Here is a 14693-nt window from a genome sequence, read left to right as displayed (position 1 = left end):
TGAACTCTATTTGCATCGATTAATTATTTTCCTGTTTATTCCCGTAAAACTGCTTTAAAACAATGTCTGTTGTATAAATCACAATATAAATAAAAGTTACTTGAATTGAATTCTGGTTGGTTTCCAGGGCGTTGCTATCCAGTTGCTAAGATGTTCCAGGTGGTAAAAGTAATAGCACATCTCTTTTCAAAAAGCTGCACGATTTGAGGTGTCATTTATGCCCACTGTACAAAAAAATGCAGGGCGATAAACACCATTTTTTGAAATCCCCAACAAGTATGAGTGCCAGCAGCATGTTTTAAAATAAATCACTAATAATCATTTATACATCTTTATTTATACAGTAGGTGGATGTGGGTTTGAAATAAACTGGTAGTGAAGATAGGGGTAGCCGCTCAAATGTTTATTTTCTCTTTCTGTTTTCACAGTGCCTTTTGTGTGAACGCCTGTGGCATGTGACAAATGAGTGTGATTTCTAAAGAAGTTCAGATTTTGCACTGTATGCGCGGTTGGGTAAAACTGAAAATGTGTTTATGAGTGTGCTGTAGCTTTGTGGGTTTGTGTTTGCTGCATCAGCATGTGTTGGTAAATGCGGATGTTTGTGTGTTTATATGAGTACATCAATTGTGCAGTTTCATTGTGGACACTTTTGTACTTGACAAACATTAGTGAATCACGGTTAGTGAAACTACACCTGTGGTTACTCTGCTAGGACACTGGCATGATTTGAGGAGAACTGACTCCAGTAAAATCACGTAAAAGTAACAGCAAAAATAACTCAGAAATGAGAAGTTAGTTCTGAGAAAAGCACCAGCAACATTTGAGCGCAGACTTGGTTTGATATTTTCTAACTAATGCAATGAAATTCAGACATTTTAGGCATACATTAAGAGTCCAAATAGTTTTTGCAGCCACTGTACATGCTTGTCTACAGCTTCAGTGCATTTGTTTCTGTGTGAGGGTGTGTGTGAGCAGGTGATGTGGCCCTGGCCGGAAGGTCACTGAAAGCCGTCAGTTCCTTTTTCCTCTCCGGATATTCCCAGCATTCTCACAGCAACATCACCAGCCGTGAATTCTGAGAAACAGCGGGCAGGAAGCCTGGCAGGGCTGCTGGGGACTTTGCCCAAACTCTTTTTGCCCGTATGCAGGATCAGCTTTGTAAGCCTGAACGTAATGCTTCAGCATTATTACAAAACCCATAAAACTGGTCACAGATCAGCAGTGAAATCAGATCAGCAGGCAGTTTTACACAACTCCAAAATCTAGAGCTGGTAAGAAGATCACCTTCAGTAGACAACACTGACCTCTCCTGGCCACTGTCAGTAGGGGAATCCAGGAGCAACTGTAAGAAATTATCCAGTAAGAAGAAAATAGAGCACATCCCAATAATAAATAAATAAAATCCTCAACAGAAGCAAAGTATCTTAAAATGTATAAAAATGAAATGCACAATCAGAAAATTGAACAGGTTTGGTGTCTATTTATTGTGTTAATGTTGAAGTAAATGCCCGTTGGAAACTGATCCATGTTGCATTTTTCTGTTTTAAACGAAGTAATGCTCCTTTCTTATTCACACCATTCTCAGTTCACTGCGAGAAATTCGTCATCTCCTGCAAATCCATAATAACAAAATGACACAAGTATCACAATATGAGCTTCTCCTTACAGTTTTGATCAATTATATTAATGAAAAAAAGTGTTTCCCCCCCCAGTGCAATGTGTGTGTCCTACCATTTCTCGTCATAACTCCGCAGTACTCCTCACACTCCTTCTGGCTGTAGAATTTGTTGCCATTGCCCTTGCAGCCTCCATATTTGAAGGACACACACTTTCCCGCAGAAGAATCGAAAGCCCACAGGTTTAAGAATGCTTTACAAGGACCAGCGTCCATGGGCAGTCTACAGGCAGCTAGATGGACAAAATATAGTATATATTAAGACCTCTCAGCTAGGCCGTAATCCATCTTTGGACCACAAACACAAAAACACCGGTCTCATAAACAGGCACACACACACAGGTTTGCGTGTTTTATGGAGACTTTCCACAGGAGTAAAGATTTTTAAACTATACAAACTTTATATTATATCGCCCTACACTAACCCTACCCCTAAACCTACCTATCACAGACTTACTGCATTTTTACATTTTCAAAACATTTAGTGTGATTTGATACCAAGTAAATTTCCCCACAAGGTCAAAATTTACTGGTATTACTATGCTTTGGGGACATTTGGTCCCCATAACGTAGGGAATACCAGGTAAAAACACACGCACACACACACACGTACACAGGTTTGTTTTGCTATCTTAGTGAGGACATTCCATAGGCGTAATGGTTTTTATACTGTACAAACTGTATATTCTGTCCCCCTACACTACCCCTACCCCTAAACCTACCCATCACAGAAAACATTCTGCATTTTTACATTTTTAATAAAACATTGTTTAGTATGTTTTTAAAGCTAATTTAAACATGAGGACTCATGAAATGTCCTCATATTTCATGTTTATGTTGTAATGTCATTATACAAATTTGTGTCCTCATAAATCACAAAAACACGCACACACACACACACACACACACACACACACACACACACACACACACACACACACTCACCCTCAGTGCGACAGCTCTGCAGACACTCCTTTTCAGTCTCAAAGTTGTTCTGATTCCCCATACAGCCTCCAAAGGTGAACACCTGACAGGTCATGATGGACGAGTTATAATGGAAGCGCTGCAACATTCCGAAGCACGGGCCGGAATCTGGCTCAGCCTTACATGCTTCTACAGACACACATACATACACAGGTCAATTTACGGTCCCATTTTATATTAAGTGTCTTTAACTACCATGTAGTAACATTTAAATTCATTAAAATCATTTGATGCAATGCAATTATTTTGTACATATATGTTTTTACATTGTATTTAAAAATACCTGCATATAGGTACATATGTAATTAATTTTCTGTAATTACATTTATAATTACACTGTTGACCTTTCCCTTACCTAACCATACCACCAAACCTGTCTCTAACCTACCCGTATCCCACTTCAATAGCAGCAAAAAGTCTTTTGCAACACAACATGGACACAATACGTACTTTTTTTTTTTTAATGTAAAAACATTGTAGTTAAAGACACCTAATATAAAGAGTGACCCACTTTACTACAATTAAAGCAATATTTTTGAATCATAATGTAATCTTTAGAAGAAACTAAAAACAATGTAAGATACACTACTGTTCAGAAGTTTGGAAAGAAATTAATACTTTTATTTAGCAAGGAAGCATTAAATTGCTCAAAAACGACAGTAAAGAGATTTATATTGTTACAAAATATTTATATTTCAAATAAATGCTGTTCTTTTATACTTTCTATTCATCAAAGTCTCCTGGAAGAAATGTATCATGTTTTCCAGAAAAAAATATGAAGCAGCACAACTGTTTTCAACATTTATAATAATCGGAAATGTTTCTTGAGCATCAAATCAGCATATTAGAATGAGGATCATGTGACACTGAAGACTGGAGTAATGATGCTGAAAATTCAGCTTTGATCACAGGAATAAATTACATTTTAAAATATATTAAAATAGAAATCAGTTATTTTTAATTGTAATAATATTTAACAATATTGAAGTTTTTACTGTATTTTTGATCAAATAATTGCAGCCTTTAAAAATCATTTTACTGACATCAAACTTTTGAACTGTAATGTAAACTTTAGTTGCTCATAGAAAGGGATTTTTTTTTTCATAATTTTATACATATTTTTGAAACCTGCACAAATAAGCGAAACACATTTCCTCTAAACTAGCCCAACTGTGCAGATAACCATCCAATCATGCAATATACTCCAAAAAGTATTTTAAAAGGCATTTTTCACATTTTTATTTAATTATTATATGCGTCTTTTTATTGCCTCAATAATAAGGTCCAGTCACAACATACAAATGTACCTCAAAATATATACACTTTCTCTTATACAATGCTAAAAATCAAAATTTTTAATTTTAAAATTTTTTTTAAGCAATCTATAAAAGTTATTTGTGAACTTCCCATGTATGAATCATGATGATTTCCTTCTAAATATGAAGAAAGCACATAAGTGGCACTATTACTCACCAGGTCCTTTGAACATGGGCGTGTCATCGCCCGATCCCTCCTCAGGGGGCGCTACAACCACATTCCTCCTCGCCCTCTATTGTGAGCGAGTCAGATAACAGGATTATTAACGAAGCTTCTATGAGTTAGACAAATAATTCTGTCTAAATTACAATTCTGTCATTATTTACCAACCCTAGTGTTTTGTTCATCATGTTAGTTAACATAGCTATAGCAGACTTAGTTTACAAGCACTTTTATAGCGACAAGTCAATTATTCAAATATTCACCTTTTATGGTCTGCAAAAATACAGGTTTGGAACAACATGGGTGTGAGTAAATGATGGATTTTTATTTTTGAAATTAAGAACTACTGCTTGAAAATGAAAATATTCACTGTTTATGCTGTAAGTATTGTTTTCATTTCTTGTGATCACGAGCTCTTCACCTGAATCTGTGGCTCTGGTGTGGCCTGCTCGCCTGGAACACACTCCCCTGATGCCACAGAGGAGGAAGAAAAGGTACAAATAATAACACAGAATCAGAATAAAAGGAGTGTTTTGCATTGGTTTCCCTGACAGCAACATATTTTCGGCACAGATCCGGCCCACATCTGGTCCGCGTGTAATCCACATGTACCAGATGTGGGCCAGATCTGGGGCACACAATGTTGCTGTCTGGGTTGTGTCATGGCCATGGGGATACCTTTGTTCTTTTTGATAACTATAGTGTCTTCGCTCATTCCCTGTTCAGCCACCAGAGTCTTGAAGTCTTCGATGAGAGTGGGCCGCAGTTGCATGGTACGCCCTACAGGGGGAGTATAACTAGTTTATTATTGTTTACAAGCACAAATACAGGTGATCACACCGGCTATGTTCAGAACTGAATACCAGCTTATTACTTACTGAACAACACTGTATTCTGCCTGCTATTATTCAAAATAGTGAACAGTAGACATTATTCCATGGCTACGTCCAAACCTGCATTGAGTAGGTTCTTCTGAATAAGTAATTACTTCTAGACCATTAAAAAGTTTTATATTGCATGAATGCTTGTGTGCAGTATGAATGTGCAGTATTGTGTGCATGAACTACATCTGTCGTTGTCATGTGACCTAACAGCGTCAGTTGTGTCACTGCCATTCATTAATCCTCTCCCGTGGCTTCATGGGATACTGTGAATTCAGACACTACTCTTTTTGTACTGAAGTATGCGATTTTGGGTGCAGCCCATGATTAAAACCGCAGTATGCCACATGTAGTCACATGACCACATATTGCATGTGAATGGCATTCATTTATTTATTCCTTGATTACTTAAAAAGTTTTTTAATTAAACAGCATTTAATTCTATGTAATGTAATTTAAACAGTATATAAGGTAAACATAGACTAACACACACAGCCTACGTACTGTGTTAGTATGCTATTGACAAAGTGAACTAAAGTCATTCAGTGAGAGTGTGAGTAAAAATGATAGACAAAAATTATAGAATGGTGTTTTAATGCACACTTCTTTGTTTCATACTGTTTTTGATTGCATGTTAGCATTAGCATTTAGCTAAATTCATTTTTTTTTTTGTGTTCATACATTTAAAAATTGTAGTGGCAACTTTGCCTCACATTCCTCACTATTTTCTTCAACTGAGCGGGGAACCAGCAAACCATCACAAACTCCTTCTCATCATCCTCAGCACAAGGGGTGTGGGTAATATTAGCCCCCCAAAAATCCCCAGAAATAATATATAAGGCATGCCCTTATCTTGATTTGAGGTCAAAGCTCATCTTGAAAAAAAGAAGTTTAAATGTTTTCCAAGAATAAAAGAGTAGTTTTACCGTAGAGTTTCACAGATGTAGATTTTTCACCGCCCGTTTTTTGTTTATACATCACCACCAGAGCATACTCATCGTAGTTTGTGTGAACCACGTAGGAATCCACATCAGCATTCCACTCTTCAGGCCAAAATACACAAACAACAGTCAGATAACAGTGAAATGAACGGAATAATTGACAGCTGTGGTATTGTACCCACTCGCAACGTGGTAGTGAAATCTTCCAGGTGTTTTGGTCATCTGATATTCTCCACTGATGGACTTACAGGTCCCATGTCTGAAAAATAAACAAATAATGCCGTCATACTGGGTCTCATGACACACAGACTTCTTTTGAGGGTATAAAATAAAATAAATAATTTCACACCAGTTGGCTGCATTGTTCAATTGGTGTAATATTAATCTAATGTTTGTTGCTGATTCCCTGCATCACTCTGTCATACCTGAGGCCGATGCGGGTCATGCTGATGGTCTGTGTCGAGCCACTGGTCTGCAGCTCCATTGAGCCGATGGCTGCGTCTCCCTTATGACGCTTGAGCCAAGGGCACGTGGATGCTGTCGCAATATCATACCATTTTCCCATGAACTTGTGGTGGAGCAGAGGAGGTCAGATAAGGAGAAATAAGGACAATTAGAACAGTGGATCTCCACCCTTTTTACTTTTACTGGACGTTTGTTGAGGCCCCCTGGTTGAGAACCACTGAATTTACAGAATACAATGATAATTATGAAAATAATAACAAAATAATCTGCATATTCATAACAAGAATGAAAAAAAAAGTGTCAACCAAATGTGATGGCAACCAAATTTAGTGTAACAGGGCAAACTATTACATAATTATTTACATGTTGTGCAATAGCCAGAGAGTCATTTAGTTAATACTGGTGGTAGATCGAAGAATAGTTATTGAAATGTGTACAAACCAAATTCACTATGTAGGGAGGATCTACAAATTAATTTTACAAGATTTTTATTACAATATACTTTATATTTTTGCTAAAGAGTCGACAATAGATTTCAACTGAACATTTTGCATAACGTTAGGTTGGTCGGCAGCACAAATATTTTACATGTTACAATTGTATACAATTATTATTATTAATAAAATTAATTATTAAATATTTTGCCTATTTCATGATTTGCTTTGCTTCATTTTTGTTTCATATTAAAATAAAAAGATTGTATATATTGTATGTAGCCTAATTTTTTCCCTCAAAATATTGTATTTTAATTATTACAAAGCAAAAAATAGCTAAAACGCAAATAAGTAGCCTTCAAAACCTATTTTTTAACCTGTTTCATGTGATTTTTTGTGTTTCATGTTAAAGAAAAGTTTGTATTTATTGTATGTTATTATCTTTTTTGCTTTATATACTTTTCTCAAAAAAATATTTTATATTATTACAATATAATATATTGCTAAAATGCAAATAAATAGCCTATAAAAACGTTTAAATACAGGTGTTTTTTTTTAACTTAAAAGTGTTCTTCAAAACATTTGTGTCAATAAACAATAAGTTTCCATTGTGACAACCGTGACATACATTGTGACCACTGGGGCATGTTGTCACAAAAGGTCAAAATCTTTTATATATATATATATATTATATATAGTATAAACAAGTAGTCTTGTCTAATGACAAACAGTCTCTTAAACTTCCAAAAGGAAGAACTTACCCGGTTTACATCAAAGTTCTCTTGGGTCTGGAGAACGGGTTCATCGGGCAGAGGCCCAGCATGCAACAGTCCCAGGAAGGGAAGCAGAAACACCAGAACAACACGCATCATTCTGTCTGTCTGTGATCCAAATGAAGTTCTGATCCCAAAGCCAAGCGAGAACCACTCCATCCACAGGACATCGACCTGCAGGCCATGTGTGCAACACCACCCCCAAAACCAGTCCAACAAAACAAATAGAACAAAGTTCTTCTTATCAGTCTATTGACTCCAACCTGTGGCTTATGTTCCTTTTTGTTTTGGCTGAAACTCTTGACAAATTCTGTTAAATAATTGGATAATATTCCCACAATTCAGTAGCCTATGTAAGAGTCAAAAAGGCTTAATCTTGTTTTGTTTTTTTTGTTGTTGAGTGACTTTATATAATGAACATTTAGAACTAAACAAAGAAAAAACGAACAAACAAAAAACAGATTTGCTCTGCAACAAATACCATACCCTCACAGAATTAGATTTTTAATTACAATAACCAAACATCTGTCACAAAAATGGCATACGTCACGTTGTGCCGCAACAGCTTCAGGCTATCTACATGTAAACGTAAACGCCACATTCGGCCGCTCCAGACAGACACATCAGAACTCCAGCCATCTTGGAACGGTTAGCATGTAGTCATTCACAGCACATGCCATAACATTGCACAGCCTCTGGTTGTGAAACCGCAGAGATTAAAATTGGATAACCTTTCAAATGTGAGAATGTATTGTTTTGTGTTTTATATGATTTTACTCAATATTACAAGTTTTTACTATGGTACTTTTTAATGTTTTTAATTTTACTATGGTAGCTTTTTAATGTTGTGTTAGCTGACACCTCCATCTTGTATTGTGTTCGTTTAGCAAAATCATCTGCTGAAGTCTATTGCAAATATAGATTTTCGTGTAACTACGGTTGCAGGCGTTCAGTCAACTTGTTCTCGAATGTTCACAGTTCGGTGTTTTATGGCGTATGGCTTAAATATAGCGACCCATAGAAACAGCCACTAATAAGGCATTTACATCTATATCTATGGTCTACACTGGACGCGACAAAGCGAAGGTTGCACATCCATTTGTTCTTCGTCTAAGTAGCACGAGCGCTTGAAGTACGTCAGAAACAGAACGGGGCATCATCAGCTTTACTGTCGCGCCGCATCCAGTGTAGACGGCATCACTGATTATAATGGATTCTATTTGCTTTTGTCATGTCGCGCCGCTCGCGTCTAAGAAACACTCTCCTGAGAAAACCTTTAGCACAAGAGAAGTGATGTACTGTACACACATTAACATTCCCACATATTTACACATTCATTTTAATTTCTTATGCTTAAATATAATGGCAGATGTTAATAACATGACATAAAAAAACAAGAGTCTTTTATTTTTGCCAGCCAAGATCATCAGAGAAGTGACCACTTTCTGTATGTCCGCTTCTGTTTCTAGGTTGAATTTTTTGTCAGCTTTATAGCACAGCAAACCATAATGACGTCAGTTGCAGTATTACAAACTGTCACATCATTTTGGCACATTAAGGTAAGGACGTGTGGCCTCCAGCTCTAAATGGGATTAGGGACTGAAAGAGAGACGAAAAAAAAGTAAAACACAATGTGATAAGAAGCACTATGTAATACACATTTTCCAAACTAAATGAATATTAGGTAATAACTATAGGTTATTGATGAGAAAATGGCGTTCGATAAACTACACTGAACAAAATTATAAACACAACACTTTTGTTTTTGCCCCCATTTTTCATGAGCTGAACTCAAAGATCTAAGAGTTTTTCTATGTACACAAAAGGCCTATTTCTCTCAAATATTGTTCACAAATCTGTCTAAATCTGTGTTAGTGAGCACTTCTCCTTTGCCGAGATAATCCATCCACCTCACAGCTGTGGCATATCAAGATGCTGATTAGACAGCATGATTATTGCACAGGTGTGCCTTAAGGGGGTCGCACACCGGACGCGAAGCTCAGCGCCGCGCCACGTCTTTAAAATTCGAACACATTGTTTTCTATGAGTGTACACACACCAGCGGCGACATTCGGCGCCTGTCCGCGGCGCGCAGCTACGACTCAGGAAGTTGTTCAAAATCCTGCCGCGCCACAGAGCGCCATGTACATTGTTCTGCATTAAATGTATATTATATTTCTCTCAAATCGTCATTAATGTACATACTGACTTCACCCTGTGCTGCAAGATACATTAGTTTTACATTTTTAGTTTAACAGCTTGAATAAAGTCTAAAAATGTACAATAAACGTAGTGTTATCATTCATTTTGCTCTGTTGTGCCATTTTTCCATGTACACTAACCTCAGTTTGAAATATTAAAGCATAGGCATATGTAAGGTTTCCCTGTTGACGTAAAACACTCTCATTGTGCAGCTCTTCTATCAGGAATCGATTCAAAATTGAGCTTGTGCGTATATAATGTGCGCGGCCGGTGTGCGTTACCCGAGACGTGATGCTGCGCAGCGCCAAGCTTCGCGTCCGGTGTGCGACCCCCTTTAGGCTGGCCACAATAAAAGGCCACTCTAAAAGGTGCAGTTTTATCACACAGCACAATGCCACAGATGTCGCAAGTTTTGAGGGAGCATGCAACTGGCATGCTGACTGCAGGAATGTCTACCAGAGCTGTTGCCCGTGAATTGAATGTTCATTTCTCTACCGTAAGCCGTCTCCAAAGGCGTTTCAGAGAATTTGGCAGTACATCCAACTGGCCTCACAACCGTAGACCACGTGTAACCACACCAGCCCAGGACCTCCACATCCAGCATCTTCACCTCCAAGATCATCTGAGACCAGCCACCCGGACAGCTGCTCCAACAATCGGTTTGCATAACCAAAGAATTTCTGCACAAACTGTCAGAAACCGTCTCAGTGAAGCTCATCTGCATGCTCGTCATCCTCATTGGGGTCTCGACCTGACTGCAGTTCGTCGTCGTAACCGACTTGAGTGGGCAAATGCTCACATTCAATGGTGTCTGGCACTTTGGAGAGGTGTTCTCTTCACAGATGAATCACAGTTTTCACTGTACAGGGCAGATGGCAGACAGCGTGTGGGTGAGCGGTTTGCTGATGTCAACGTTGTGGATTGAGTGGCCCATGGTGGCGGTGGGGTTATGGTATGGGCAGGCGTATGTTATGGACAACGAACACAGGTGCATTTTATTGATGGCATTTTGAATGCACAGAGATGCATTCAAAAGATCCTGAGGCCCATTGTTGTGCCATTCATCCATGACCATCATCTCATGTTGCAGCATGATAATGCACGGCCCAATGTTGCAAGGATCTGTACACAATTCCTGGAAGCTGAAAACATCCCAGTTCTGGCCAGCATACTCACCGGACATGTCACCCATTGATCATGTTTGTGATGCTCTGGATCGGCGTATACGACAGCGTATTCCAGTTCCTGCCAATATCCAGCAACTTCGCACAGCCATTGAAGAGGAGTGGACCAACATTCCACAGGCCATAATCAACAACCTGATCAACTCTATGCGAAGGAGATGTGTTGCACTGCGTGAGGCAAATGGTGGTCACACCAGATACTGACTGGTTTTCGGATATGCCACACCTGTGAGGTGGATGGATTATCTTGGCAATGGAGAAGTGCTCACTAACACAGATTTAGACAGATTTGTGAACAATATTTGAGAGAAACAGACCTTTTGTGTACACAGAAAAACTCTTAGATCTTTGAGTTCAGCTCATGAAAAATGGGGGCAAAAACAAAAGTGCTGCGTTTATAATTTTGTTCAGTGTAGATTAAAAGCTCTCGCTTACCTAATTTCCTGAAGGAGGACAGTTTTCTAAAAAGAAAAACAAAAATGAGAAATTTAGGTGATAAACATTTAAATGATTTGTGAACAAAAGTTCAGTCACACATCGGTTATCACTTGTTGTTGAGCAAATATTTGTTTGTCATACATGTATAATCTTGAAAGAAAAAGTATTTGGACATTTCGACCACACTTAGAAATGTCTTAATGTCTCACTGAGTTACAGTACAGTCCAAAAGTTTGGAACCACTAAGATTTTTAATGTTTTTAAAAGAAGTTTCGTCTGCTCACCAAGGCTACATTTATTTAATTAAAAATACAGTAAAAAACAGTAATATTGTGAAATATTATTACAATTTAAAATAACTGTGTACTATTTAAATATATTTGACAAAGTAATTTATTCCTGTGATGTAAAGCTGAATTTTCAGCATAATTACTCCAGTCTTCAGTGTCACATGTTCCTTCAGAAATCATTCTAATATGCTGATTTGCTGCTCAATAAACATTTATGATTATTTTCAATGTTGAAAACAGTCGTGTACTTTGTTTTTCAGGATTCCTTGATGAATAGAAAGTTCAAAAGAACAGCATTTATCTGAAATATAAAGCTTCTGTAGCATTATACACTACCGTTCAAAAGTTTGGGGTCAGTAAGAATTTTTATTTTTATTTTTTTGAAAAGAAATGAAAGAAATGAATACTTTTATTCAGCAAGGATGCATTAAATCAATCAAAAGTGGCAGTAAAGACATTTATAATGTTACAAAAGATTAGATTTCAGATAAACACTGTTCTTTTGAACTTTCTATTCATCAAATAATCCTGAAAAAAAATATTGTACACAAATATTTTGTACAATTGTACACATTAAATGTTTCTTGAGCAGCAGATCAGCATATTAGAATGATTTCTGAAGGATCATGTGACACTGAAGACTGGAGTAATGATGCTGAAAATTCAGCTTTGCCATCACAGGAATAAATTACTTTGTGAAATATATTCAAATAGAAAACAGTTATTTTAAATTGTAATAATATTTCACAATATTACTGTTTTTTACTGTATTTTTAATTAAATAAATGTAGCCTTGGTGAGCAGACGAAACTTCTTTTAAAAACATTAAAAATCTTAGTGGTTCCAAACTTTTGGACTGTACTGTAGATATCAAACCAAATATCAAACTGTATGTGTCATATTAGCGAACATGAGCCACTGTCTGCACAAATACTTTTTGTCATCAATTTGAAGTTTTATTTAAACCCTAAAGAACCTCTTTATGTGAAATATTTTGCTTAAAAAGTGTTCTTGTGTTGTCTTTCCTTAAAATAAATTATTTAGTATTTTGTTATTTGATGCACTCTGACATTCAGACATGTCCAGATAAAGTTGTAGGTGTAAGTGATTTATTTGTTTTACCAGCAGCTGGTGGAGTCAGGATGGACTCTTTGGAGAATCCTCGAGCTGTGGCATACGCTCTGAACTTCTCCATCAGATCTGCCCTCAACTTCTTAGTACGACCTACAGCCAAATTCAGAAAGTCAGAAGAACAAAAACACCCTCCCGAGATGCTATATTTGAGAAGTCCACTTCAGCTCATGCTGTTGTTAATCACAGGCTCACCGTAAAGAGACACTTGTGTGAACTCCTTGTTAATCTTCTTGTGTTTGAGGACCAGCGCATATTCAGTATAGTTTGTCTCCACCACAGTAACATCCTTCACCCTTCTGTGACCTTCAGATAACAATACAAATCTGAACTGCAGTATCATTTTCTCAGTGTCTGATCTGATCTGGCAGAGTAAGCATAGTAAGCCTAAGTTGGTCGTATAACCATTGACACCAACGGAGCTACGATCAACTTAGGCTTATGATGCTTTTGGGAAATGCTACCCTGATCAGTCAAACATTCTGCTATGATGTCTCATATTTATTGTTGACTCACGAGTGCTGTAGTAGTTAAATACGCCGGGCACAGACGTCTTCTCATAAACGTAGACCTTACGCTGACAACCAGAAGACCTGCATATAATCACATGCAATCATCACACAATGTCTGAGTATAATATAACATAATAATTATATATTTTTGTCTGAAAACAATCATAGGTGAAAATGAGTGTCCCCCACCTTAAACTCCACATGGTCATGTTGACGTCCCCATTCTCCTTTGGCTCCACTATGCCCATAGAGATAGTGAGTCTGTTTCTGTACGGCACGAAGCCTGGAGAATCATAGGCCAGACCCACCCGATACCACTTCCCTGCAAACTGAGCCAACGCAATCCACATATTAAACCTCAAGATAATAAGCATCATTTGACAAGGATGTTTTGGAAAAAGAACAGAGGTCACCTCTGAATCCAACCAAAAATATTAATCCTGATTACTAATGTCCAATCAGTATCATATATAGCAGAACCATGTGTTGTCTGTTCATTAACTGCCAAAATATTTGTCTCAGTGTCTCAACAACCAACTCTTCTTCATAAAATCTCATGAAGATGCCTCAAACGCTTGGCAGAAATCAGCCGTTCTTTGTTGCAACACTGAGCGAGTGACCTTTGCCCTGAGGTTTGTTTGTCTGCACTGTCTCTTCAGTTAATGCAATCGCTGTCTGAGTTTGTCCCCTGAAACGGCCCTGTAGAGCATTACCCTCCTCCTCATGGAACAACAGCTTGTCCATGTCAGTATTTAGAAAAGAACTCAAACATGAAACAAACATCATATAAACATTATTCAGCTGTACAAATCTAAGACAACAGTTTTGCTAATATAGTCCATAACCAGCAGCATTACTACTGTCCAACAGATAAAGGCATCTAAAAAGCTCCAGCCTCCAAAACATCAGGTAAAGCGCAAGGCTAAAGTTCTCACCTTCTGAAGGTCAAAATTTTTCTGAGGCTGGACTTTGGCGTGGATGTCTGTCAGGAGCATCAGCAAAAAAATGGTCACCAAGGCGATCTTCATGGTTACGTTGTAGAGAGGAACACAGCCAGGGATTGTGGACTATTCAGGGTGCCAACCACATTAGCTCCTCCCCCCTCAACAATCCTGCCAATCGCACGCCAGAACACACATCTAACAGAAGGACCATTCATTGAAGGTCATGTTTAAAACATAAAAATATTAAGATTTCCAGGCCACAAAGTCATTTAAATGTTCTTTTATGAATCTTAACTCAAAATTATTAAAACTTCAACTAAAATTAAAATGTAATACAGAAAAAAATATGAATAAAAACTA

The 14693-nt window shown here is 37.5% G+C and overlaps 2 protein-coding genes across 3 annotated transcripts; both read right to left on the bottom strand.

Annotated features, from left to right (window-relative positions):
- Window positions 1–1465: 1465 nt before the first annotated feature.
- Window positions 1466–7782, bottom strand: LOC125257729 (alpha-1-microglobulin/bikunin precursor). Its single transcript, XM_048174383.1, has 10 exons — window positions 7621–7782; window positions 6386–6528; window positions 6143–6219; window positions 5946–6062; window positions 4817–4918; window positions 4560–4606; window positions 4133–4208; window positions 2621–2788; window positions 1732–1908; window positions 1466–1610 (listed from the first exon to the last, which is right to left on the bottom strand). The coding sequence occupies exons 1-10, from the start codon at window positions 7729–7731 to the stop codon at window positions 1582–1584; spliced, it is 1047 nt and encodes a 348-aa protein (XP_048030340.1). The 5' UTR covers window positions 7732–7782; the 3' UTR covers window positions 1466–1581.
- Window positions 7783–8955: 1173 nt separating this feature from the next.
- On the bottom strand, window positions 8956–14484 carry ptgdsa (prostaglandin D2 synthase a). Of its 2 annotated transcripts, XM_048174398.1 has the most exons (8): window positions 14325–14484; window positions 13579–13718; window positions 13394–13470; window positions 13073–13183; window positions 12869–12970; window positions 11454–11479; window positions 9191–9231; window positions 8956–9141 (listed from the first exon to the last, which is right to left on the bottom strand). In XM_048174398.1, exons 1-6 carry the CDS (start codon window positions 14415–14417, stop codon window positions 11454–11456), a joined length of 549 nt encoding a protein of 182 aa, XP_048030355.1. In that variant the 5' UTR covers window positions 14418–14484; the 3' UTR covers window positions 8956–9141; window positions 9191–9231. The 2 variants fall into 2 exon arrangements, with proteins under 2 accessions (XP_048030355.1, XP_048030348.1); XM_048174391.1 differs by having other exon boundaries at window positions 8956–9231.
- Between the last annotated feature and the right edge of the window lie 209 nt (window positions 14485–14693).

This window comes from Megalobrama amblycephala, linkage group LG2 (genome assembly GCF_018812025.1).
Source record: "Megalobrama amblycephala isolate DHTTF-2021 linkage group LG2, ASM1881202v1, whole genome shotgun sequence".
Taxonomy (NCBI): Eukaryota; Metazoa; Chordata; class Actinopteri; order Cypriniformes; family Xenocyprididae; genus Megalobrama; species Megalobrama amblycephala.
Note: the sequence above shows the minus strand (reverse complement) of the source record. Positions and strands in the feature narration are given on the sequence as shown.

Coding starts and splice junctions, on each gene's coding strand:
- LOC125257729 (XM_048174383.1), bottom strand. CDS start 7,731: ATGATGCGTGTTGTTCTGGTGTTTCTGCTTCCCTTCCTGGGACTGTTG. Junction 2,789..4,132: donor GCCCATGTTCAAAGGACCTG/GTGAGTAATAGT, acceptor GTGTGTCTGTAG/AAGCATGTAAGGCTGAGCCA. Junction 1,909..2,620: donor GCAGAGCTGTCGCACTGAGG/GTGAGTGTGTGT, acceptor TTGTCCATCTAG/CTGCCTGTAGACTGCCCATG.
- ptgdsa (XM_048174391.1), bottom strand. CDS start 14,417: ATGAAGATCGCCTTGGTGACCATTTTTTTGCTGATGCTCCTGACAGAC. Junction 13,719..14,324: donor AAAATTTTGACCTTCAGAAG/GTGAGAACTTTA, acceptor GCGTTGGCTCAG/TTTGCAGGGAAGTGGTATCG. Junction 13,184..13,393: donor ATTTAACTACTACAGCACTC/GTGAGTCAACAA, acceptor TGTTATCTGAAG/GTCACAGAAGGGTGAAGGAT.